This window comes from Drosophila busckii, chromosome X (genome assembly GCF_011750605.1).
Source record: "Drosophila busckii strain San Diego stock center, stock number 13000-0081.31 chromosome X, ASM1175060v1, whole genome shotgun sequence".
Taxonomy (NCBI): Eukaryota; Metazoa; Arthropoda; class Insecta; order Diptera; family Drosophilidae; genus Drosophila; species Drosophila busckii.
In genome coordinates this window covers 20,556,230-20,582,289 of record NC_046608.1, presented here as the reverse complement: position 1 = coordinate 20,582,289, position 26,060 = coordinate 20,556,230, and the positions used below count along the sequence as shown (strand labels likewise).

The window sequence follows — 26,060 nt, the reverse complement described above, 5'->3', positions numbered from 1 at the left end:
TTACACTCTTAACAGCATTATGTTATTATGCTTAACATAAAATCTATAACTTTAAAGTTATATTTTAAATTGGGCGCCACGACAGAACTGTTGTCGATTTATGCGCTTAACAGCCCACGAGGCTGCTTAGGTATGTGGAAATATCGATATCACTAGTTTAAGTTAGCAGCTTTAACGCACTGTTAACAAAAAACGTCAACAAACCCAGACGTGTTTGCGGTGATGCAATTTGTTTTTTTTTTTACATAAAGAAAGCGAAAGTGCTCGACTGACTGAGTTTAATAAACACACAACACTGTAATTGTTATAAGTACAATTACACGTAGTTGTGACAACAGAACGTTGCCCAATGTCGAGTTGCAGTTGCAAGCACTAAAGATAACGGCAAAAAGGGCTAACTATAACAGCGCCCAAAAAGAGGGGTCCAAGGGCTTTCACACTGTCCAATGTGCACGCGGATGGAAAGTTTCGCGCGTAACTGGGCCATTTGTGCAGCATAACCTCAACTTCAAACAACATTTTGGGCAACATGCAGCGTATAATGCCTGGTGCTGGCTGGAGTCTGCCATTTAGGATCTCCACTGCCACAAAGGTGAGTCGATCCAAAAAGGTCATATATTTTACTTACCCCCTTTTCACTTCCACTTGCAGGTTGTGTTCTTCTCGCTGAGCGCGGGCGTAGCATTGGTAGCAGTGTTGTCGCGCTTCTTACGCCGAAGGAAGCCTCCACGTCCACCGCGCCGTGTGCGCAAATATACAGGCAGACGCACAAGAAACAGCATGCGCAGTCCCAATGATCTGATCAGCATAGCTGGTTCTAAAGCATCGGCCAGATCGGGCAGTCCTGTAGGCTCCACTTTGGCCTATTCAGATCTTCTTTCCATGGCCTCTGGATCCATAGGTCCTAGTGGACAACAACAGGTTGTGGGCACTGCTGGTGCCACCACTACCGATGGTGTCGTCGTTTCGCAACTTACATCACAACAGGCGGGCCTAATGGGAATGGAGGCTTTGGATATGGCCATCAATTTCTGGGAAGATGCGCTCTCAGCGCATTATTCTGCTGGTGGTGTGGCCGCCTCTAACACGGCAGAGGAATCGGAGTTTTGTCGCGATATACAAAATTTGCTGGAGATGGCATATACGCTGCAGGAACAGAGTGAAATGTTGTTCCTGGACCAGCGATCGGTGCTCTTCCGCGAGGAACATTCCATAGACGAAGCCGAGGAATATGGCTTGACTAATGCTTCCAATGCTGGTGACAATGATGAGGATCGTCGTTCACGCAAATCGGTTAGCGTGCTGAGTCGCTCCGGCTCCGATCCGAATTTCGATTCGGCCGAGAGTTTTGCCTCAGCGCTGGATCAGGTGGCTGATCTGCGTGAGTTCGATGGCTTCATAGAGACTTCTTATGAGGAGTATCCGCTGTTCCAAACAGCGCTCAAGCATCTTGAGGAGTACAATGTACCATGTCGCACCATCCGCTCCGATTTGATGCATTGCAGCAGCGATACAGAGTATCTGGCCAAGCTGCATTGCGTGCGTTTGGCCTTTGATGTCCTCTTTGAGAATCCCGCTGTGGGTCAATGGATCTGCGATGCTGGCCGTCAGGTGCTCACGGATCTACTATGCCTGGGCGATAAGGATACCAAGGAGTTTCTGGTGGGCTATGAGGATATGATTAACTATTTGCAGGAGCCCAAAAATTGGCCCTGCATACAAGTGGAGCTGGAGCAGCGCAATGTTAAAGCGATGACATTTTATGATATTTGCCTGGACTTTATAATACTTGATTCCTTTAGGGATCTGGATATGCCGCCTGCTAGTGTTATTGCTGTCGTCCAAAATCGTTGGCTATCCAATGGCTTCAAAGAGACGGTAAGTCAGAGAGAGAGAGAGAGAGAGAAAAGGAGGCAATGAATGATTGAATGTGAGAGTGCATATGCTTTAGAAAGAGATGGAGTGCATGGGTATTTATTATTAAAATGGAAATTTTCATGAGTAGCATCTTGGCTATCTTAATCAAATTGTTTCTCTCTTGCAGGCGCTCACCACAGCAGTCTGGTCTGTAATAAAGGCCAAGAAACGCATGCTGAAGTTTCCCAATGGCTTCATGGCACATTTCTATGTAATATCAGAACAGATATCGCCGCTTATGGCCTGGGGATTCTTTGGACCGAATGAGAGTATGCGGGATATTTGTCATTATTTCCGGGAACAATTGTTGGCATTTCTGTCAGACATTTATAGCTTTCAAAAAAGTCGCTTTACAACCATTGACGAGTTCTCTGAGGATGTGCTCAAGCATATGCAGACGAGGGTTAACAACATAGGAGTCAAGTTCAGCCAGTGAGGATTGCGAGAGAAAGTAATTGACTTTACTTAATGCGCTACAAAATGCTTTTTCGTTAATTTTTTATATTTTATATATATATATATATCTATATATATGTAGAGATTTTTGAAGCCAGCTCACTCTACGTTTAATTTTAATGCCCCACACACACACACACACATCTGGTCATAAACACATTTACATTTATGATTAAGATCTGGATTAAAGTCGCCAAAAACATTTGTAAAAATTACAGTAGACACTTTTTACAACGGCTAACTAAAACCTAATTAGTTTCTGTGTGTACCTTCCTTGGTGTATATGAATTTAAAACAAAATAAAACTGAAAAACTACAATGATAATAATAATTTAAAATTAAAATACAAATAAATTAAAAACAAAACAAGCATTGCATATGACTGCAATTAAATAGTTTAAAACATGTTTACTGTATTTTCAAAAGCAAAAGCAGCTGCGCTTGAGCGAAGTTGCGTCTCCAATTGCAATCAGCTGGTGCTTCCAACTCCAGAGAGCGCTGCTCAGAGTTGGAGACAGTCATTGCCCACCAGTCGTCGTGGCAGCAACATGTGCAAAGGTCTGGGCTTCACCACAGGCCTGGTGGCATTTTGTGCCTTTGTGAGTTTTAATCGAATGAAACTGCCAGAGAGACTAAAAGTATTTTTCTTATGCAGCTTTGTTGCTTTGGCGCGCTGCACATGCTCAACAAGATTCCCCATGTGGATGATGATGATGAGGAGCAGCTTCAATCACAATCGCTCAGCTGCAAGCCTCTTTTTGTACTGGATCTAACTTCAGTGCAACTCTTGTATATAAAATGGACTTTGGTGCTGACTATTTTCTATAACTTTGTGGTCATGTTGCTGATTAGAGCTCAGTATTTAACACACTTTGATATCAACCTTGTGACCTCCAATGCGGTAAGTCGACTCCCAAATTGCAAACTATAATTCTCGCTCATATTCTTTCCTACAACTCTTGGCAGATGCTGCTCATTGGCGCAGCTCTTTGCTTGGCAATCTTCGTAGACACCGGTTTACTGCATGAGCGGCTGCCCTTTGTGGAGTCCTGGTGCAACCAATTCATCGTTGGCTTTATGTACCTAATTGCCATCGAAGTTTGCATTTCTGTCGTCTTCTTTCTTATACACTCTTGCCAATGTTATTTTCAGCTTGAGCAGCGTGGTTATTAAAAAGTAAGTTCCTGGAGAGCCCTCTACTTCTTAAAAGTCTATGGCTTACAAATTTCTTATGCTTATTCTAAAAACTAATTTGCTCAGTCTCTTAAATTATATTAAAATATCTTGAGCTATAAGAATAAATTGAAAACATTTTGAACGTTACTTACTCAGTTATTGAATCACAGCTACGCTCAGCAGTTTTACACAATTAAAAACATGTAGGTTTAAAAAAAACATATACATACACATATATTTAAAAAAAAAAAGACACATATTGATTATTCGAATGCATTACACGACATTAGAAGTGGATTTTGGTATCAAGAGACGAGACAAATGGACAAATAAACAAAAATCAAATTGTAGTAGATAGATAGCGACAGAGTTGAGTTGAAAGAAAACGGCGTGAGTACTACTACACAAAAAATAGAAAAGTTAGAACTACTACAAGAACGGACACTCTTTTTATTTCTGCATGGCTTGTGCGCTTTTCTGTCTTATCCATAGTTCGATCCATCGAACAGCTTAAATGCCACGATAGGAGCGATGTGCCAGGAATGCGCTTATGAAGTAGAGCACGGCATTGACCAGACCAAGTACACCAGCCACCATATAGGAGTCATGCTTATAGTCCCGCAGCCTGATTAACAAAAGCGCCGACGAGGTAAGCAGCAAAATTGCCGCAACGCTATGATAGATAAGCTCCTGTAGAAGAGAAAGAGAAAGCGATAGAGTGGATACACTTTAGCTTAAGCATGGACATGCGCGACTTACATAGATCGTTTTGGCAATGATGCCGCCCGTGCTGAGCGATGTGAGACAGGCGAGTAATAAGCAAAATGTCCCCACCATGAATGTGGTGGCCATTAAAAAGTGGAACAGATCCTGTTGAGCGCGATACGCATTATGGTAATCACGGAAATTGATCGCAAATATGGTTACAATAGCAGCACCAATGATCTAAAAAAAAATGCATAAAACGTTTCAAATTTAAATAATATAATTTTTATTATGCATATCCAACACTTACCAGCTCGAACAGCTTGAGTATGCCCGGGAAGGTCTTGAGATAGCCCGTATTGAGCACAATATAGGAAGTATTGGTGGTGCTGGTGGTGGTGCGTGTTATGGTCACTGAATGAGACATCGCGGCAGCTGATTTTTATGCTGGTTTCTAGGTGGGTTTTGGGTCTACAAAAATAATTTAAAAACATTTTAAATTAAATACAAATTGTTGAAAAGTTTTTGTAACTCAACTTCTAAATTATTTAAAAAGTATTAGCAATAGCATAAAGCAATAGTTTTTTCAACTGAATTAATTATTTTTGAAATTTTGCTAAAAGTTATTTAAAAACACTTTCGAAACATATTTGTACGTTCTGAATATGTTTACTTAAACGTTTTTAGCACTAACTACATGTGTTTTTCATAGTTGCTAAATAGTGTGTAGGGCTCCACGCCGATAGACAAAAATAAATTTATAAGATTTGTTTGTATTTTTGTTCTAGAACAACAACAAATTGTTTTCAATGCCGAGCACACAATATGTTATTGAAAATATACACAAAATATTGCTATTTACTGTATGAAGGTTTGCATATATATATGGTACATGCCTATATATATATATATATATATCTAATGACGTCATGAAGCTTTTGGGCAAAATAGAAAATCTGTGGAATATACTTGAGTGTACACATACATATATATCTGGCAACAATTTTTAAAATGGGGGCGCATAAATATATAGTATACGTATATATCCATGTGAGTGTTGAGCGAGTGGAAACACTTGGCACCACTTTTATATATATACATACATATACGTCTATACATATGTAGCTTGATATCTGTTAATCTGTCTACAAGTTGCAGCTAATGCTTAAAGCTTAAATTGTTCATAAAATTAAAAGAATTAAATGGGTATGTATCGTATATATGTAAATAAGATTATTAGTCAGCTGAACGTCCCACATGCCCCGCCCATTTTACAAGGCTTCAGTCAAAACAATGACGGCATCGTCTGCTCATCAATTCAATTTTACTTTTATATTAAAAGACATGACGTAATAACGCTTACAACAAGTTTCAAAAATTCCAACGTGACTTTTTAGACCAAACAAAAAATGGCATATTTTGTTTATAAAGCCCACAAGCTATAGAAACTTTGATAGGTAAAAAATTAAAAAAAAAACAAGCTCAACCTGAAAAGCGTATGGAAATGTTTTTTAAGTTGTTGGAACGGATGTCCGCTACAAAAACAACTACAAGCTGAATAACAATTCTAAATATTGTTTTGGGTTTCTTCGTTTTCAAGATAGTAAGCAACAGCGCAGTGACGTAGACAGAACAAATTTGAAAGGGGCTTGTAGCATTTTGTTTGATGTGAAGAACTTTTAACTTAATGAACAATACCCAAACCCCACCCCACCCCACCCGACCTCCCTGGCTACGCCCCAGCAGCGGCAAGTTCTTGATGCGGACCAGAGTGATAGGCGCCGGTTGCTGGAAATGATATCATGCCCAAGGTATTTTTTCATGTTGGTATTCCTTCTCTCTCACTCTTTCGCTGCTTTTAACCTAAACAAAATACAAAATGTGCTATCGAGCATGTCGAGCATGCATAATTAACTAATTCAACTTAACAATTTTTTTTAAAGGACTGAGAAATTTCAAACGTTGGCTGATTTGATAAAGCGCCAACTTAAAGCTAATTTTTCTACACTAAGACCTATTAGACATATAGAAAAAATTTAATTCTTAAAATGGAACAAAAATGATTCATTGCAAGATAAATTGATAAACGTGCCTTCCACGAATTGCATTATATTATTATTATGAATTTCGCTTAAAGTTTGTCATCAAATTTAAAGTCAGTTGAAAATTACTTGTAGCTTAAGGTCCATATGCAAAACTTCCAATATTCATATTGCTTATGTGCATTTATTAAACAAATGTACTTTATTTGCTTTTAGCTATAGAACATTGTGGCTTGCAATTATCACAATTTCTGCGCGATATGATTAAGCCATATCACAATGTTTATCAATTATTAAAAATGCACATAAACAATATGAATATTACAGGTAAATAAACAATAAGAAACAGCTAAATAATAATAGTTTCAAAAATGTTGTTATGATTTGTTGTTTCTGCGTTATGGCCACAATGAGATCATCGCAGGCGTTTTTATTTTTGTTTAACACAAAGCTATTAGAGTTTATTACTTGCTGCTAACACTACAGCCTCCCACATGCCCCGTTAAAAATTTTTTATTTAAACTTTCGTTAAATTAGCACAGTTTAGTTTAAGAAAAATTAGCTTACAGTGTTGGACTCACGAAAATAAATTCGTTATACGCCGATATATATAGTAAATATATATGTTTTGAAACAAAAAAAAAATAATGCGTTAAGGATGGGATATACCGAACTGTTGTGGGCGCGCGCAAGTCGAAAACGAAACTGAAACTGCAAAAGTATTTTCAATTTCGTTTACGCCTTACGTTTCACGTTCTCGCAGTGCGCGCCCAAAAAAAAGAGCGCAAAGCAAGAAAAAAAAAACAAAATTGATGCCTAATATCGGTCGCAGCCGATACTGACCGACGCTGTAAGCGTCGCAAGCTGTGCATTTAACATAAACAAACTGAGTACAACTGCATGAAAATACGTAGACAGTCTTGCTAGACGCAGTACATGCGGCTCATATAAGCAAGACTTGCATAAATTGCATTCAACTAAATACAAAATCTACGCATTCAACGTAACAACTAAAATAATATTTTATCTACAGAGTCTAAAAACAAACCAAGTACAACAAGTTGCTGTTGTTATTGTAGTCTCTAGCCAAGCAGTTATTGCTACGAAAACGACGACAAAACAGAGATGACGTCACACACACACTAAAGTCAGCGACAACAACGGATAGAGCGGAGCGTAAGCACAATGTCGCGCTCTTTTATTATTATTGCTTTTGTGCGAGTGCATATGGCCTTAACGCACCCAGAGCACGCACGCACTGGTCATTGTAACGGTTAATCTACAATTTCACTAATGCGCCAATATGAGCAGCTCGCAAGTAGCAGCGAAAGAGAGGAAGAGTGAGAGAGAGAGTGAGTGAAGTGAGAGCGCCCGGTGCATTTATCAGTTCAGTTTGTCCACTGAGTCAGCGAATGAGAGTGAGAGTGGGAATGTGTTTACAGCTATGAGTAACGCTTGTGCTTGAGGCTAACTGACTCAAGGAGAGCGTAAATATACATGCAGTCAGTCACTGCCATGCATGTGTGCGTTATCAAGTACACCCAAACACAAATAGTAAACATTTTTCTATACAGACATATGCAAATTATTAGTTTGGGGCTAAAGCAACAATGCCAAAGTGTTTATATCATCGATTAGCATAGGCGCAACAAACTGTTGCCTACATTTAGGCGTGCAACAAATACAACATAAAACAAATATATGTACATACATACATACATATTGAATACTCACGTTCTCTTTAAAATAAAAGCATTTTTCAATATTCCAATTCGCATTGATTTATTATCATATTTTCTTTGTATGTGTGTGTATGCATGTATGTATGTGCTTGACATGAGCATTATGTATGTATTTATGTGTGTGTTTTTTTTAAATGCATTTGCTTATTTGATACTTAAACGAAATCAAAAACTATCGTCCGTACAATTCCAATTGCATTTTATCTTAATTTTGCTGCGCATACATTATTGTATTAAGGCTAATTAATTGTGTGGTTGTTGTTTGTATGTTTAGTTGCATATTTATTTCTTTCTTCGAAGTTTAGTTCTACTAATTATCGATCAATTTGTTAGTAAGTTTATGTTTGGGTGTGTGTAATGTATGTTAATATTTTAAGGAAACATGTTACTTCTTCTTTCGTTTTGCTTCTTATTTATGGCAAAATGATTTCAAGTGCTGTGAATTTTGAAACACAGCAGCAAAACAACTGCAAATTTTATGAAAACTAAACTTTGGAATTGAGTTTTAAAAATTTGTATGTTATCGAACGTTGTGTGTTGTTAGCGTAGATCGATGTTGAGTTGCTGCTGTCTCTCTCGCGCTCATCTCTTACTATTAACCGTTTAGTCCAGTCCATCATCCACAAAGTCGGATGATGTCTTTTTGGCATTGGGTGCGCTGCTGTTGGCCGACTTGGCATCGCTGCTTGTATCATCGCCATCGGCTGCATCAGCAGCGCCTGCTGGAAAACCTCCTGGCATACCACCTGGCATGCCACCTGGCATACCGCCTGGGAAGAAGTTCTTCAGCAAATTAAAGATTTTCGGATTGGACATATATTTCGAAATATTAGCCGGATTGGCGAGTATATCTTGCATGGCGGCAGCCACTTCAGGATCCTTCATTTTGGACATGAGATCGCCCATATCGAAGCCTCCGGGCATACCAGGGAAACCGCCAGGCATGCCACCTGGGAAACCACCAGGCATGCCACCAGCACCTGGAAATCCTGCTCCAGCAGAGCTCTGTTTGGCCTGCTCCTTGCGTGCCTTAGCTTGGGCACGCTGACGCTCCTTGATCTTGCGCTCAGCCTGCTTGCGCTCCTGCTTTATGCGATGCTGCTCAATTTTCTTCGCATTTGGTGTCACTTCGCGCAACCATTCATCCGTCTCCTCATCGAAGTCGAGCTTGCAGGCCTGTCGCAAGTCCTTGGCCGCCTCCTCGAACTGTCCCAGCAAACGATGAGCGCGTCCACGAAACTTGTAGGATGCAGCCGAGTCGCAGTTCAACTCCAGCGCCTTGTTGCAGTCCCGAATGCAAGCATTGGGCTGTTTTAGCTTTAAGAAAGCCTGACCACGCTTGGCATGGAACAATGCATTGCCTGGATTTAGTTCTATGGCTTTAGTATAGAATGCAATGGCTTCCTCGAACTTTTGTTCGCCATAAGCGGCAGCAGCCTGACCACGCAGCTCTCCAGCCTCATCCTGCTCTTGCTCTGTAGGCGTTTTGCTGTCATCGCCCATAGGTTGTGGTGGATTATTGTCTGGCTTAATGACGCCTTCCATATCCAATTCAATGTCCGACTCGGGCTCTGAATCAATATCATCATCGTCAGAAGAATCGCTGTCATCTGCGGCAGAGGCGCTGGTAGGGGTGGACTCTGTCGGGGTTGCCTTGGCGCCGGCATCGCCGCCAAATGGACATTTTCTGTGACAAACAAAAAATTACTTAATTTATACATACTTATTTCCCCTAATTTGTTACTCACCCTGATTCAGGCATTTTAAAGTCTCCATCGGGTATCTTGCCGCCGAACTTTTCAATAAAATCTTTAACAAATTGCAATTGCGGCATATTAAGCACCGTGGGATTTGCATTTACGAAATCAATAAAGCTCTTTAGCTTAGTTAGGTCTTCGTTTTGCATTGGTGCAGCCATATTTCTGTTTTTCTCTGCTTTTTTTATATTCTAGAATATTTCCGAATCGAATTGTAATCTGTACGCACGCAGTAAAATGCTGGAAATAATTTTTTTTATACTAAAGTCAAAGTATCGATGTTTTTCAATGCTTATAGTCCTACAAAGTCAAAAGTCATGTGCGCTATCGATAACTTGATTATAATCATTGCTTATTTAAATTCATTGAATTTTTCTAAATATCCAGCTATGCCTAATATATACGTAATAATAAAATTTATAAAAAGTTTCTCCGTATTCTAACAGCATTATTATACACAAGTATAGCTAGAATGTCAGTCGCAGCTAGCTATATATATCTATATATGGTAACCAAAACTAAATAAGCTAAACGTTAATATGTGGTGCCTGATATGACGGTTTAACGTTAATTTTTCAAGTTCGTAAAGTGCTTATCTATATTTTATAAACATTTAAAATTGTAAATAATGCTAAACACCAATCATATGTGTTTTTAATTGCACTTTTTAGAGTTATATTGCATTTAAATAGCTAGACTTAGAGGCAAAATAGCTAAGAGTAGCGTAGGTATCGATGCTTAATATTGCTTGCTCAGCCCTTAAGTTTTTAATGCATCCCTGGTAAGAAATACACAAAGCAAAAGTGAAAAACGCATACAAAAATAAATATAATTCAATGAAAAGTTGCATCCCCGCGTTGCAAAGTTAATTTTAATACTGAAAAGCATCAACTGCTCACATATTCTAACAGTTTTACGAGCATCTTGAGCTAAGAAGTAACTCTAAATATAAATCAGGGAAGGGAGAAGCGTTAAAATGGCAACCAGCGAGATTTCAAGCTCTAATGAGCGCCACTATTATGCTAAATTGGAAGCCATTAAGGATATACGCGACAAAACGTTAGCGCTGGAAAAGCTTAAGGTACGCATCATAAAGGAGGTAAAGCTGAGCGATGATGAGGAGAAATGCCTGGACGAGTACCGCAAGGAGATGGAGCATCTGCTCGAGGAAAAAATGTCCCATGTGGAGGAGCTGCGTCAAATACACGCGGATATCAACGACATGGAGAACATCATAAAGCAGACTAAGGAGAATCAAACACGCTCGTTTGACATGGCCAATCGCGTCTATGAGGAATATCTGGCGCTTAAATATCAAATCGATCACATGCGACGTGATTATCTAGGCCTAAGCCCGCTGCGTGATCTACATGAGGAAGAGGGTAGCCCCATATCCAAGGATCGCTTTCAGACAAACTTTCTCAAAGTTGCTGCACAATCTGCGGCGGCGGCAGCAGCAGCAGCTGCGGCAGCGGCTGCAGCCACACAGCCCTCATCCTTAGCACGGCCACACGCACGGCATGCACTCATGCCAGAGGCAACGGTCACAACATTACCACCCAACTCGGGCAACGCTGGCGGTGGAGGCGGTGGCTCAGTGCAAAGTGGTGGCGGTGGCGGAGGAGCAGCTGGCCATGCTTTCATGCCACCAGCACCGCCGGGTGCAGCTGGAAGCGCTGGCGCTGCAGCCGCAGCAGCTGTAGCTGCTGCACGTTTGGGTAAAAGCGATTTCTCCGCACCGCCCCCACCGCCACCGTCGGCTACAAATCGCCTGCAGCAGTCGCCCTCGATTGGTATTGGTCATCATCCATCGTTTCGCTCAGATTTCAATGTGAATCTGCGACAACAGCCGCCTCCTATGAAGTCGTGTTTGTCCTGTCACCAACAAATCCACCGGAATGCGCCCATTTGTCCCCTATGTAAGGCTAAGTCTCGTTCACGCAATCCAAAAAAGCCCAAGAAGAAGAACAATTAAGTACATTTTGGGCACCCAAACTCACTCATCAGGGGTGTCGCCAGTTTATTTTAAGGGAGTGCAAAACATACAGACAAGCTTAAAAACAATCTCCGAGCTCCTTTTTTAAGCTAAGTAATGTACAATTTCAGTAGTAATCTCCCTGCACGCCCCTTGCCGACGCCCCGTCACTCTCATTTAAAAAAAGCATACAAAAGTATTAAAAACTTGTTTCTCAACACAGCTAGTTTATAGGTTCTCTCATATTTTTCACTACAAACTAAGCTTAATGTGTCAAATTAAAATTACAATTTTTTTTTTTTGTATAACTACAACTAAGCATGCAATTAAATAAAAAATTATATAAAAATAAATCGTTATTTATTTTCAAACGATCAACGCGCATATTTTGAAAGGGCAGTGACAGCATTACCAAAACGCAGCAAAGTAAGCTTGTCTGTTCGATAACTTGCCAGAGTAATAACTGATTTGAAGAATAACTTGTAAAAAAAGACACATCTGACGTGAAAATTGCTAAATTAGCTGCACTGTTCACTGGTGACCAGCAGGCGACAGCTTTTTTTCTAACGATCGAAGCACAACACTCATTTGAGCAGATGCAGTGCTGCCAGATCGCGGAAAAAGAAAACTTGGCTTAAAAGCAAGAACGACAAACAACATTTAAAGAAAGTACGCTGAGCAAGTAACAACTAAAAAAAGAAGCGCATAAGAAATAAACAAATATAAGTGTGTAGAATTACGTGTTAAAGAGCGTGCAATATAAATTAAAAGAGGCTGAGGGAAAGAAAGAGAGAGAGCCTGCAGCTGAGAACCAATAAGATTTAAACGCATCAGAGCGTCGCGTTTATAACTGTGTTTTGGTGCCAGTGCCTTGCACTTGTTGTTGTTGGTGTTGTCGCTGCGTGCGTAGAATTTGTGAAAAGAGAAAGTTTTAGAGCGCAGTCGCGCAGACGAACAAGAAGGTGAAATACAGAATTAAGGTAAGGTAAGTTTGTAAAATTTATAAATTTCGACCAATAATAATTCCTACAAATATTTAATTGTTAGTGAATATTATGGGTACTAAGCAAACCATGTCGCATAATGTGGGTCAAGGCGAGGAGGTCCAGAAACATAAGAAGCTACGTGGTGGAAAAGTACGCGACGCCAATGCGCTGCCACCAAAGAAATCTGTAACCATAGCCTATATACTGTGGCTAGTTGGCGGCCTCTTTGGACTGCATCATCTCTACTTGCATAGGGATCGCCATGCGTTTATCTGGTGGTGCACTCTAGGCGGCTACATGGGCATTGGCTGGCTGAGTGAGATTTTTATGATACCACAATATGTGCGCGATGCCAATGAAGATCCTGTCTTTGTGCAACAGTATGTGGCCAAGCTGCAGCTCTATGCGCGCCCGCCTTATGCCGCAAAGCGTTTTCTGGGACAGATCATGATAGGCTATCTGTTTGGCCAACTGCTCGCTTCGGCTATACCGCCTAATCCGTTGTTTGGCCTGGATATGAGCTTTCTGCACTGGCTTATACCCGTGGGCGTGTCCCTGGGCGTCTGGCTTGTGGGCAACGTTGGACGTGAATGTGGCGTTTGGTGGCATTCGCTGCTCGCTGCCTTGGCAGCCTATCCTATGCGCTATCTGATCTATGATGAAACCTATAGTCTGCTGCTGACAGCGCTTGTGTCTGCCTGGGCTTTTGATGTGCTTTCCAAGCAGTGGCGACGCACGCCGCCTGCTCGACGCGGCGCTGCGGAACGCACTCTGAAGTTTACTGGCGCGCTCTGCATTTACTTCAGCATCTGGGGCTGTGTTGTCTTCTTCAATGGCACCATTACCGACGAGGATGGCGGCGAGGTGCCGCTGCACGAGGCCTTGCACAATTTCCTCGCCTCTGCCTGGTGGACAGATCTTAAGCAAGCGCTGCTGGATACTTATAACTATGCGCAACATCATGGCTGGTATGAAACCTGGCGCGAAGTATTTGAAAGCATGGACGTGGATGGTGAGCGCAATGCCTACAAGGTGTTGGGTGTGAGTGCCACTGCCTCGCAGTCAGAGATAACTGCCGCCTATCGTAAGCTCTCCAAGGAGAATCATCCCGATAAGGTCAAGGACGAGGCATTGCGTGCGCAGGCACACCAACGGTTCATTGATATACAGCAGGCATATAGTGTGCTCAGCAAAATCAAATCAAGTCGTCGACGCAAAAACAAACAGTTCAATGAGGACGATGCGCCCATTGTAATCTAAGTCCCAGTTCAAGTTCAAGTCCAAGTCGTGCTTAAAATTGTATGCTCGCTTTTTTTTTAATTTTCTTTGTAATATTTATTGCTTTTACATGTTAATTGTTAGCTTTAGTTTAATAACCTAAACATATATATGACGAATCCAGAGCGTACTTAGCGCAACGAATTCAATAATTGACGCCTCACGCGAAGGCAATAAAAAACAAAAAACGTTAAGCTCTTAAGCAAGTCTAAATAACAAACTACAAGTTATATATATGTTATTTACATAACAATTTTTGTATGTAGTATAAAAGCAAAGTGCTGTAATTCTCTAGAACTTGTAGCTTTTCAAAATCTCTGCAGCATCTGCAGCTTTAAGGGAGTCGTTGATAACACCAACCACTGATAGTTGCCCCCGCACTCTTTGTCCGATTGAAATGATTTGTTTTATGCCCAGCGGCTTGGTATGTGTACAGATGTACACCATAGCATTCTCCATTTCCACTTGCCAACTCTCTCTCTCTCTCTCTCGCTCTAGGAAATGATAGCCCAATGACATTTTGATGAAGTCTCGCACTGCACTTGAGCAATTGAGCCGCAAACTCAACGCACTTTGCCTTTGATAATGCGTTAATGCCTTGCAGCAACTGATAAAAGGTGGCAGGGGTGGGTGTGGTAGGTGGGAGTGGTGGGTTCGCTACACGTCCCAAAACAATTTTGCAGTTCATCCCCAAAGGGTACGCATACATACCATACATATGCTATGATAGATGCATCACGTACAAAAGATGATGAGTAAATGAGCAATGGTAATGGGAAACTAAGCGAGCTCGCTAGAGAAAGACAGAGCGAGAGGGCGAGACAATGAGCTGACCATATGCGCAGATAGACAATCAAAAATGCGAAACGGAAGCTCAACGAACTGTTGCAATTGTTTGGACGACAGAGCGCTTGGAGTGGGATAAACTGCTGGGGAGTTTGCTATACTTTTAATGAACAGCAAAGTGTTGGGAGCGAGATAGAAAGAGAGAGAGAGTGAGTGTGAGAGGTGACATGAGTTATGGCACACATATTTTTTGACAACGAAAAATTGCGAATCAGCACAGCTGTTGCACGTTGTGGTTAGTTTGGCACATGGTGTGGGCAGCAGGGCTCGGAGGGGCCTGGGCCTGACGACGCATTGGGCATGAATGCAAATGCTATTTTGCATTAACTTTTGGCTCCAACCCCATTGCACCAGACAGTCTGCTGCCAGCGAGCAGCTGCTCTTAGACAGTCCATAGTGGGGGGCAGGTGGGGAGTGCGTGCGTCGCCCCATTCATTCCTTAGATGCTGCAGTATCGGTAGCAATATCGGCTTGTTTTTAGATCAAGTGCCAGACGCGCACAGACAAAAGTACTTATACACTTACTTCAAAATAGTTGCTTACACTTTTGCATGCCACAAATAAATAGTTAAGAGTTTTAATAATTTAAAAAATATATTGTTAAACCGTTTTAAACTGGAATGTGACATTCGCTTGCTTTTAAACTGTCAGCCAAGCTCAAATATATTTATTTACATTTACATGTTGCATGCCACTTTTTAACTGTTGCATGTTGCTTTGTTCTTGTTGCTGCAATTTCTTGGCAACTTGTGTGCAATTCATTAAGCGAAATTCAACGCGTACATATGTGAATAATGTAAATTGCTCTATTTTTGTTACTTGGGGCATGGAGCTGGGGCATGAGGACTAAAGCGAAGACACTCTGGGACATAGCATCAATGAAATGTAATGCACTTGCACTGAGAGTTCAGAAATTCCATTAATTATAGTGCTTGAGTTTTTTTTTTGCTGCCTGTTGTTGTTTTGATCTTTGGCTAATTTTAAGGAATTTTTGAATTTGTCTTAATGAATTTTTCATTGTGTGCACACAGTGATTTTTATATTTAGATATGCAACGGATGTTGCTCATTGAGAGGCACAAACTTTTGGCTTATACCCGTAAATCAAACTTAAAACAAAACGACATTAAATTAGTGTAAAGCGGCTTTTAATAACTGGCCCGCATCTGCCCCCATGTAACTACTTTGGTGGGCAGCTACTACTACCCACAGCAAAAGTCAATTGCGGCTGTCACAAAAATGAGAAAATTTTTCCCTATCTATTTGTTGTTTTTGCTTTAAAAAAGTTTTGAAGCCACTGCAAAAATAGCACGCCATGGGCGCATAAATTTTGACAGCAAAAAATATAAAGCCCTTACTCTCTTCTTGTTGTCCGTCCACTTGCTTTTATTTTCATGTTTGGGTTGCTCTTTTTTAAGCTTTTTTCTTTTTACTTTGTGTGTGTGTGTGCAGCTTTTTATAATTTAGCCCACAGGCTGCTACGCTTTGATATCTATTTTTAATTGCTTTTAATGCTAAAACTAACAAAGGAACTAATTTTAAAGTTCTATGGAAATAATTAACAAACAAAATATTTTGTTTCTCAAAACAATGCCAAAAGTTTTAAAATTCTGCGCCTTGAAATAGGCTTAAGCAGAAAAGAATCTTTAAAAAAAAAAATCAAACATTACAAAAATGCATAGATTACAGCTTAATGATTATTGCTATTTATGTTGCCCTTTTTTGGCCTTAAATTTTATTTTTTTTTTGTAATTTGTTTAGTTGTTTTTTGTTTGGCAAATTTTGCCGCATGCAACATGTTGCAATTGAGTTATAAAGGCAGCCGCAGAATTTCAAACTTTGCAGACAACTTATGTAGCTACAAATATTAACATCAAGGGGGCAGCAAGCGGGCATGAAGGGCGGTGTAGCGCAAATGGAATAAAGTTGCTGCCTTTATTTTTTTTGGCGTTTTTTCTTTGGCATTTCATTTAGAGTTTTCTTTTTAGCGGGCGCAAAAAACTAAGGGTGCTTCAATGCACTGGAGCAGGAGATGGCGTTAAGGGGGGTACTACTTTATTTTGGTAGTTAGGAGTGCGTGGAGAGGGGGGCTGACTGTCTGTTTGTTTGCTGGCAGCAGCGCGGCGCAGTAATATTTTTGCCGCATAAAAGTCAAAATATGCAAATAAAGCGGTTGTTTTTGCTCTTGTTATTGTTGCTACTGCTGTTGCTGCTGTTGTTCTTGTTGTTGTTGTTGTTGTTGTTGTTGTTATGGGCTTAGAGGGAAGCAAGAGCACACGGCGTGTGTAACAAAAGCGGAATGCCGGGTAACAAAGTGGTATCAACAACACTAACAGTGCAGAGGCTAATACGGCGCAGGCAGACAGCAAGGCGTAGAACAATGTGCATAAAAGCAAAGCTAGATAGCTAAGCCAAAGCGACTGAGAGAGCGAGAACGACAGAGAAAGAGAGAGAGTGAGTGTAGAGCGTGGCTTAAATAATAAATGTAGTACACGCTTTGAAAGAATTTACTATGCTTTGCCAAATGGAAGTTATAAAAACCAAACGCACACACACATATGCACATATACATGCACACACACACATACATACATGTGCATAGCATATAAATAAACAATGCCCCTATATAACCTAAGGCAATGGCAATCCGTTAGAGAGCAGCGGCATTTCCATATTGTTGCTATAATCAGCGGCTGCTTTGATTCATCTGCATGCGAGTGCGGAGAATGTCAGTGGCAGGGGGTTTTAGCATTGGATAGGGAGCGAGGTTAAGGGTGCTCACCACCAATGCACAACATACATACATACATAATATATGTATGTGTGTGTATATCCCAAAGCTAAGGCCTTAGCCCTGGCTATAGCTCATTCCCGCTCATTGTTATGCCCCTTTCCCACTCTTCCCACTCCTTTTTGTGCTCATCAGCATCATGAGCATCAAAGTCAAACCGAAGCCCGTGCGAAGCGCGAACACTGCGAAACAGCAGCAGCAACCACCAACACATACACACACACACACGTTATATGTATGTGTGTCCTAGGCCGGGACGAAACTTTAGCTGAACTTGTGCGTCCTGCGCTCTTTATTTAGCGATGACAAGTTTAGCTAATATATAAAAATTTTTAATTTACTTTTTAGTTAGCATTTTTAAAGCAACATTTTTATTATAAATTGTTAAATTTTTCAAATTTTAGCTCAGCTTAGACACGACCTTGCGATAGTACGACACGCACACATCACAACGATAGTGCTGAGCTATTTATGGCAGCTAAGAATAGCTAAATTTGCTAACAAAATCAATTAAAGACATATATTACATACAAGGTAAATTTTCAATTAAGTCTATTATTTTATATGATATAAAATGCATTATAAGTAATATACGTTTTAAGCGCATGCCTTTAATTTTTAATACTAAAGCAAATAGCAAATGCAAACGCTGAATTAAAGAAAAAACTAATACTTGGCTATTTTCAAGCCACATTTAGCGCGAGAGCAGCAGCCCTTTTTTTGTGCTCGCTCAGCTGTGTGAGAGCAAGCAATAGCGCGCGTCTGAGTTAGTGTGTGTGTGTGTGTCGCATGGTGTTATCTCGTGGCTGAGGCTCAGTTTCTGTTTCAGTTTTCGTTTACCGTTAGTGCAGCATTTATCCTCGACGGCGTTGGTTGTCGCCTGAGTTTTCGCCTTTAAAATACTACCTTCGTCGTTTTATCATATACAAGGAGACAATTCGTGTCGTGACGTGCCGTGTGTACATTTCGTGCAGTAGTTGCTGTTATTATTATTCTTCCTACTATATTTTTTTTTATCTGTCGCTGCTGCAGCGCTGCTCTAGTTAGCAGTAAAGGCATACTCTGTGTGTTTGTGTGTGTTGTTTGCCATTGTCGTGTTGTTTATTTGTTGTTTGTTTGTGCTTTTGTTATGGTGCCAGTGCCAGTGCCAAGAACAACAACTACAACTACAGTTAAATACCTGAGAATACATGCATATACAACAAAGCTAGCTGCTACAAAATCGAAATCAAAATTAAGTACGAAGTCAAAGTCGGATGCTGAGGTCGGCGTTAGCAGTCAGCAGGAGCGTTTACATTTCTTGTTGTGACTAACCCGCTCCAGCCCTGGTGTTAGCAGGCGCATTAAACACAAAACAAAATAAAGCAACATTAAGGAGAACAGTTTACAGTTACAATTAATAGCGCGCGCCTTTGCTCTCGACGTTTCACGCTCTTCTCAGTTGTGCATGTTGCTAAATTTTCATACATACATACACACAAACACATATTCATGTGTATACATATGTGAAGCAGAGACTTAACGTTTTTCGTTGGAAACTGAATAAAAAAAATTCGCAACAAGCGCAAAACACGAAAAGAAGAAACTAAAAAAAAAAACAAAAAAAAAACAGAAACATGCACAAATGCACGCATGGTCAATAACATTAACGTTGTTGACACTTTTGTGAGCAGCAGAAGAAGGAGAAGCAGAAGTAGAAGTAGAAAGAGCAGCAGCCGCTGCTGCTGCTGTAACAAGAGCACTTGATACCAAAATAAACAAATACAAATGAAACAAACGTAACGTAACTAAAAAGGCAGAACAAAAAATCAATCAATTAATCAATTGGTAAACGCCCACGCCCACGCTACCAAAGCAGCCACGCCCACTTGAGCAATGTTGCAGTCAATTGCAATGATAGCCTGGTTGTTGCTACTCCTAGTTTACGCCCAGGCATCAACGCTGCCAACGCCAGATGCTGCTGCTGCCGCCGCCGCCGCCGCTGCTGCTGCTGCCCAAGTGCAGTCAACGCAGACGCCATTTGCTGCTACTAGCGACAGCAACAGCAACAACAACAACAAGCAGTTAAGCAGATGCCGCCAAAGCTGTTATCAGCAGGTAAGCAACATTAACCTTTAAACCATGTGTCCACTGTAACTCAGCGACAGACGTTGAACGCACTTGAACAGCGACTAAGACGCACTTGATAGACACTTGTGCTGACTGCGCTGTCGACTGTGCTGTCAAACTTCAAGGTTAGCAAAGGCGTCGCTTTGCCTCTCTGCCTCCGGTCTCTCTGTCTCTGCTTTATACGCTTGCAGTTCGGCAATGACAATGGACAATGGACACTGACACTGACAAGCCAGGCCCAAGAGTAGGAGGTAGAGTTGGAGTTGGAGTGGGGGGGATGGCAGAGTACGCGTTCTCACAAGGGACACGTTTTTTATGCCCTTTTTATCTACTTGCTGACATCTTCTTGCGTTTGCGTTTACGTTTGTTGTTGCTGCTCAGGTAGCTCGCTCGCGTTGCTTTTAGTTACCGGTTTTCTAATTTCTTATTATATTTTTTCGTTTTTTGTCTTGGGTTGACAATGTTAACTGGGTGGTCCATGCCAGTCATAGCCGCTGCCGCTGCCTAATACAATTATTATAATGAGAGAAGATGAGGAAGCAACAAGAACAACAGTAGTAGTAGTCATCATCATCTGTCCCCTGTGCCTTTTGCCTAAAACTAGAGCAATAAAAACAAATCGAAATGAATAGGGCGAGCATACAAAAGTTGTTAATGATTAATTTGTTGTTAGCTAGAGCAAACTGGTTTAAGATATGTGAACAGCGTTTAGTCTGCTATTAGTTAATTAAAAGTAAAAACTATAAACTGTTGAATTAGTTTTCGAAGAAAAGTAGCTTTGGTTATACAATATGTATATTCTATAATCTTTGACTAAATTACAATTTATAATCAAGTTTTCGATTTGTGTTTCTTCTTTTGTTAATTGTTCTTAAACAAAGTGTACTCAGTATTCGATTTCACAGATATACATACTACTATGTATATATTTGCGTTTCTCTTTCTCTATAAATCTATAAGTTAAGCTAAATGATAAAAAGAATAAAGAAGTTGGACAAACTTCTAAGCTTACGCTTCTCAGAATACATAAAATATTCTTTCGATAAGCTTCGTTTCTCAAATGCGCTTTCGTCATTTCGTTCCTTCATGTGTATCTTATTTCTATGCCTTATCAATAAACAAAATTCAAAGAAATATAAAAGAAAGAAATCTTCATTTTCTTTTCGTTATAATTCAATCAAAGATCTAAAAGAAATCAAATATTTTTTTTGACTAATTGCATAAATTTCTCATTTCTTGTGTGTTTGATAAAAGGGTTAAGTGCTTATGCTTAAAAGAATTTCCAATTGACAGCAGTCAAGGGAAACCCTAATTACTTTTAATTAAGGTCAAGGCGCAAAGATAAAGTGCAAGGGGAAAAAGATTTTCAAATACCGAACTGAGTTCAATCAATGGATTTTTTTTTTGGCGTTTGATGCGGAACGTGATAAGTTTAGGTGAGGGATTTACTTTTGAAGGAAATTGCAAGGGATTTGTGTAGAGCAGAGGGGAGTGGAGATGAAGGCGGCCCGTGCCTGTAACAAATGCAATTGCTTGAACATAACGATGAATCTTAAGGGTTTAAGGGTTGCAGTTGTAGCTAATTTCACGGCCGTCTGGCTTTAATCCGACTCAAGGAAACGCTGTGTGTGTGTGTGTATGGGAGAGAGACATTGGCAGGGGGGCATGGCCTTATGTATGAGTGAGCGGGGAGTGTGACGTACCCACAAAATGTTGCTCAATCAGCGCCAAATTAACACCATAAAAACTTTTTGCCAGCAACTTTTCTTCAATTTTTAGATGCCCAGCTGCTTTGTTCTACAAAGCGTATGGCCGGAGGGGGGATGGAAGGAGAGAGGGGGCTAGTGCTAGTATAAAGAAATTGTCAGCAAGACCTTTTGCGTCTATGCTGGGAGCACGTTTCCCCCCGCCTTGCCGCTTGGTACACTTCTTTTTTGGTGGTTTTGCATTCTCTATCTCTCTTCTCTCGTCTCTCTCTCTCTTTGTTGACTGCGCTGAGTTCATCGTTCATTTTCTGCTAGGTAAAGTCAGCAGCCAGTAGCACTCTCTCGGTGTGTGTGTGTGTCTCTCATAAAAAGTGTAACTGTAACTGAGAACCTGGAAACTTCAACTCAACTGAAGGTGTAATTTATGTGGCCTGGGTGTGAAAACCTTGTACAATTCCGTGGGCAATTGCATGTAAAAGTTTGACCATTGCCTGCGTTTAATTTATATGATTCCGAGACATTAAAACAACAACAACAACAACAGTAAAGGGCAACAAAGTGCTCCCAGGTAGGCCACAAAACTGAGAGATAGACAAAGGGACAGCAGGATAGCTAGAGAGAGACAGGGAGAGGAAGAGGAATAGCGTAGGCAATGTGCGACTTCAGCGCTTCTATGGCATGTTTGGCAATAAAGTCCGTCTGTCCAGCTAGTCCTTCTGTCTATGTCCACAGCTAGAGGTGTGTGTGTTTGCTTTAGATAGAGATAGGTGCGATATATAGTTTAGTGATCGTTCGTATAGTATATTTCTTTATTTTAATACTTACTTATTTTTTTCCGTCCGTCCGTATGTATGAGCCAGAAGAACTCAGAAGAGCTAAAGCATTCATATTTGGTATGCAAGTTCTCCTACTACCTACGAAGCAAGTGTTCTTCCTTTTGAGCTTAATATTAATAATACAATGCAAGAACAGTTAATGGTTAATTGGTGGGTGTGCTAAAGTGAACTTCGGTAATGTTATAGCTTAACTAAAGTCTATAACAATGTCCTAAGTCCCGACAAACTGTGAACATATTCAAAATAAATAGTTTTGTGCACAAATCCAAATGAATTGCTTTATTTTGAGCTATTTTCTCACAGAAATATTTAAGCTGTGGCTAATTATGTGCGCAAATCTCTCCCCCTATCTGTCTCTTTGTCCATCTGCCCAGCAGTCCGTTCGTCCGTCCGTCATGCAATAGCTCTACATACAGATTTTTATCCCTAGAGTTCTAAGGCTTTGACAAATTGGCGAATTGCAATAACAATTAGTTTGAGCGCGCACTTGGCAGCAGGATTTGGATTTGGCAGACACACACACAGCTGTAAATCGTAGAGAGCTAAGAGCGTTTGAGAAGGATACGACGACGAAGGGGTCCTTTCATTTGTTAAGGCCGCCGCTTTGTTGTTGGTTATCGCACACGAACCGGGAGGACAGCAGAGCAGAGCAGAGAAGGCAAAGGCCGAAAGGCCAAAAAATTCAATTGAGCGTAAAATATGTTGTCTTTGCGATTTTAGCTGCCTTTGCTTTTGGCATGCTCGTTTATCCTGCGTGCTGCCGACGCCGCCGCCGCCGCCGCTGCTGCCTTTCATTGTTGTAATGATGACAAAGTGTGCGAAGATGTTGCTGGTGTGCATTTAGAGAAAGAGAGAGAGGAAGCAGGAGAGAAGTCAAAGCGTTATGTCGTCCTGTCTGTCTTTCAGTACGCATCAGCACATTCATTCATTCATTTGCTCATTCATAAACCAGAAAACGAAACGTTTCGGACACAAAGAGCAAATGGAATGAGCAGAGATTCAGCTGTCGCCTGGCCGTAACTAAAGCGACAGTTGACAAAGGCTAAGCAGGAGGCTGTCCTGTCGCGTCCTATTCTGTCCTGTCCCTTACCGTCCCATACCGTTCTGTTTCTAAGTTACTAAAGCATCCTGCGGGGGGTGTCCAGTTAGTCACAGCGTAAAAATTTCAATTCGCTATGCAAAAGTTTTTTTTTTCTGCTTCTACTTTTGCGGTCATTTATGCCAACATACTCTATGCCTCTCCCTCTCTCTCTCTCTCTCTTAACAGTTACAAATTTGCGCCTATTGTTGCTAATGTAATGCTTGGTGCTCTCTTTTATCCTAGGCATGTCCTGCGGCGTTCTCTGTGCCTGATTACTTTTTTTTTTCGCTATGCTAGCCTTACTTAAAATTCGATTAGGCCACGCCCACTAACTAACTTTTTTTTTGTCTATTCAACTCACACACTTTATTTCTCCGCCCACATTGCTTACTCATTATCTTATTCTTCTTCTTCTTCTTCTTGTCTTACAGTTTGCCAGGGACTGGCATTATTGCACGGATTACGTTGATTGCCGTAATGTAAGTACTACCCATAACCAAATTTTCCGCACTTATGTATATTACCAGAAACATATTGCTCTACTGCCGCAATTCCATACAGACTGATGAGCAGATACATTATTATAAATTATAAGATAAAGAGCGTAAAATAAATGGGAGACTAAGCAACTGAATTGCTTAAAATATATTCCAAGCAAAAGTTTTTATATAAGCCCAACAGACTTCAACATATAAAATAGAACACCCTTTGTAGTTCCACTTCTTCGCAATTCCGGGCACTATCCTGACTGTACATTCACTTGTTTCCATTCTTTAATAATGACAGCTTTTAGTTCTTTTAAGAAACAGTTGGCATAAGCTCGGCGAGACAAGATGCTCCAAAGATTTTCAATCCAAATTCAGAGTTTCTAGCAGAATCATTCTATATACTGATGAGGCGCTAAATTATTCTATATACTTGCGCTTTATAAAGCTCTAAGCCAAGCTCATAGCTTATCTTGTTGTGTTCGAGAATTATCTGCTGCAAATTAAACTCTTGGGTTTCTAAACATAACAAAAGTACAGTTTGCTGTAATGTGCAACGTGCAGCAAAGTGGAATTGAATTGAATTGCTACGCTCTGTGGTTAGAAGTTCAGAGTGTAATGCTCTTGTTGCTGCTGAAATGAAATGGTGCAGCTAATTTGCGGTAGTGGTAGCAGTAGCTTGTAACCCGAAACCCTGTGAAGCCCTGTGCAATGCTAATCCTTGTGCTCTTTTTATAACAATAGTGTTGGCAAAGCTGCCAGCGCCAATTGGCGCCATTTACTTTGCGCGTGTACAAGGCGCAGCGACGTGGCACGCTGGTGCTAACCGACATTGGCTGGGATGAGCTGATTGCGAATGCGTCCCGCCAGTGCCTGATCACCTGGGAGGTGTCCGGCGGTGGCCTCATGGGCAACATGCTGACAGATGCGGCGCGCGCCGAACTCTCGCTCTGGCCGGATACGGTCTACAATATACAAGTCACCTGTAAGCATAAGGTGAGTGCCCAAAATCAATGACAGTTATATATATAAATATATGTTAGTTAGTTATAGCAAAGCTAACTTTCAAACATGCATTATATATTTACAGCTGACAGGCTTAATGCGACGCTCGCTCAAGCTGAACGTGGACACACATCAGCTGCTGCTGCTGAAAGGAGCAGCAGCCACAGGAACTGCTGCAGCAGCAACAACAACAACAACAAGCACATTAATAAACAGCTGGGGGGCACATGCACGGCCAACAGATCGTGTGTATATAATCAGCGTACTGCCTACGGCAAGCCAACTGAGCAGCGTGGTATATCCGGCCTTTGGTGCGTTGGCCTTCTTCCTGGCGCTGTTGGTCATGTTCCTGTTTCTGCGTCCACAGCGCAAGCGGGCAGCAGCTGATGGCAATGGCAATGGCTTCGATGCGGACACAGCCTCGTTGCTCAGCGGACGTCGCGGTTCACGGCTCTCCATGGACAACTCGACGCTGCATGTGTAGAGTAGTCCCAACAGCAACAACAACAAGAAGAAGAATAAGAAGTAGAACAAATCAAATGCCAAAAACAAACTAAAGCAACCAACTGCGCAGCAACTAATTTAAAATTGACAAAACTTTTGTAGTCTCGTATATGTCTGACTATGTGATATTCTGCAAAACCCCAAAATAACCTGTACATAGAGCAAGTCTAGGACAGCGCTGTAAATCAATGGAAAGAGTTGACTAAGGATTAAGAAGAAAGCAGAAAGAGGAATAGTGAGCAAGTGAGCCTAGTAAGGGGTAAGCTTGCGTTTCAATTCATTTCAAATAGACAAAAATACAAGCTATAGCTACGCTACATTTATCGATACTATCGATACTTTGATTATAGTTTAGCTTTTAAGTTCGCTTCCTCTTGCTGATTGCGGGCAGCTCTTCTTGAAATTGCAGCGCTCTAACTTATCTTATATAATATACATTCAAGTCCACATATAGTTATCAACACACAATAAGTTGATAACTCAAATGTTTTGCTCAAATTATTAAATTTAAGTTTTAATCTTTTTCGTAGCCTCTAAGTCATTATTATATATATTATATATATATATATACATATGTGCTACTACTAATATACACCTACTATATACAAATATATAGAGTCCAGTAAACATATATATGTATATATATATATCACAGTTATATATA

General features: G+C 40.8%; 7 protein-coding genes across 10 annotated transcripts; 5 read left to right on the top strand and 2 right to left on the bottom strand.

Moving 5' to 3' along the window:
• The first annotated feature begins 180 nt into the window (after nucleotides 1-180).
• On the top strand, nucleotides 181-2,689 carry LOC108605660 (mitoguardin). Of its 2 annotated transcripts, XR_001915389.1 has the most exons (4): nucleotides 181-592; nucleotides 652-1,743; nucleotides 1,803-1,878; nucleotides 2,045-2,135. XR_001915389.1 is itself a non-coding variant. In XM_017995446.1 (3 exons), the coding sequence occupies exons 1-3, from the start codon at nucleotides 530-532 to the stop codon at nucleotides 2,351-2,353; spliced, it is 1,599 nt and encodes a 532-aa protein (XP_017850935.1). In that variant the 5' UTR covers nucleotides 185-529; the 3' UTR covers nucleotides 2,354-2,689. The 2 variants fall into 2 exon arrangements, 1 of the variants encoding a protein (XP_017850935.1); XM_017995446.1 differs by having other exon boundaries at nucleotides 185-592; nucleotides 652-1,878; nucleotides 2,045-2,689.
• Nucleotides 2,690-2,886: 197 nt separating this feature from the next.
• LOC108606156 lies at nucleotides 2,887-3,648 on the top strand. Its single transcript, XM_017996008.1, has 3 exons — nucleotides 2,887-2,972; nucleotides 3,029-3,274; nucleotides 3,340-3,648. Exons 1-3 carry the CDS (start codon nucleotides 2,922-2,924, stop codon nucleotides 3,544-3,546), a joined length of 504 nt encoding a protein of 167 aa, XP_017851497.1. The 5' UTR covers nucleotides 2,887-2,921; the 3' UTR covers nucleotides 3,547-3,648.
• Nucleotides 3,649-3,783: 135 nt separating this feature from the next.
• LOC108605974 lies at nucleotides 3,784-6,991 on the bottom strand. 2 transcript variants are annotated; one of them, XM_017995796.1, is made up of 4 exons: nucleotides 6,864-6,991; nucleotides 4,565-4,725; nucleotides 4,309-4,494; nucleotides 3,784-4,239 (listed from the first exon to the last, which is right to left on the bottom strand). In XM_017995796.1, exons 2-4 carry the CDS (start codon nucleotides 4,679-4,681, stop codon nucleotides 4,060-4,062), a joined length of 483 nt encoding a protein of 160 aa, XP_017851285.1. In that variant the 5' UTR covers nucleotides 4,682-4,725; nucleotides 6,864-6,991; the 3' UTR covers nucleotides 3,784-4,059. The 2 variants fall into 2 exon arrangements, with proteins under 2 accessions (XP_017851285.1, XP_017851286.1); XM_017995797.1 differs by having other exon boundaries at nucleotides 6,878-6,991.
• A 1,076-nt stretch (nucleotides 6,992-8,067) lies between these two features.
• Nucleotides 8,068-10,046, bottom strand: LOC108606824 (hsc70-interacting protein 1). The gene is made up of 2 exons (XM_017997307.1): nucleotides 9,787-10,046; nucleotides 8,068-9,725 (listed from the first exon to the last, which is right to left on the bottom strand). Exons 1-2 carry the CDS (start codon nucleotides 9,954-9,956, stop codon nucleotides 8,642-8,644), a joined length of 1,254 nt encoding a protein of 417 aa, XP_017852796.1. The 5' UTR covers nucleotides 9,957-10,046; the 3' UTR covers nucleotides 8,068-8,641.
• A 541-nt stretch (nucleotides 10,047-10,587) lies between these two features.
• Nucleotides 10,588-12,058, top strand: LOC108606826 (zinc finger C4H2 domain-containing protein). The gene has a single exon (XM_017997310.1). It carries the CDS (start codon nucleotides 10,772-10,774, stop codon nucleotides 11,768-11,770), a length of 999 nt encoding a protein of 332 aa, XP_017852799.1. The 5' UTR covers nucleotides 10,588-10,771; the 3' UTR covers nucleotides 11,771-12,058.
• Nucleotides 12,059-12,445: 387 nt separating this feature from the next.
• Nucleotides 12,446-14,245, top strand: LOC108606825 (dnaJ homolog subfamily C member 22). Of its 2 annotated transcripts, none has more exons than XM_017997308.1 (2): nucleotides 12,446-12,750; nucleotides 12,818-14,245. In XM_017997308.1, the coding sequence occupies exon 2, from the start codon at nucleotides 12,826-12,828 to the stop codon at nucleotides 14,014-14,016; it is 1,191 nt and encodes a 396-aa protein (XP_017852797.1). In that variant the 5' UTR covers nucleotides 12,446-12,750; nucleotides 12,818-12,825; the 3' UTR covers nucleotides 14,017-14,245. The 2 variants fall into 2 exon arrangements, with proteins under 2 accessions (XP_017852797.1, XP_017852798.1); XM_017997309.1 differs by having other exon boundaries at nucleotides 12,446-12,755.
• Nucleotides 14,246-18,505: 4,260 nt separating this feature from the next.
• Nucleotides 18,506-25,900, top strand: LOC108606469 (transmembrane protein fend). Its single transcript, XM_017996597.1, has 5 exons — nucleotides 18,506-18,643; nucleotides 19,185-19,767; nucleotides 23,834-23,881; nucleotides 24,632-24,883; nucleotides 24,978-25,900. Exons 2-5 carry the CDS (start codon nucleotides 19,546-19,548, stop codon nucleotides 25,374-25,376), a joined length of 921 nt encoding a protein of 306 aa, XP_017852086.1. The 5' UTR covers nucleotides 18,506-18,643; nucleotides 19,185-19,545; the 3' UTR covers nucleotides 25,377-25,900.
• Nucleotides 25,901-26,060: the final 160 nt, after the last annotated feature.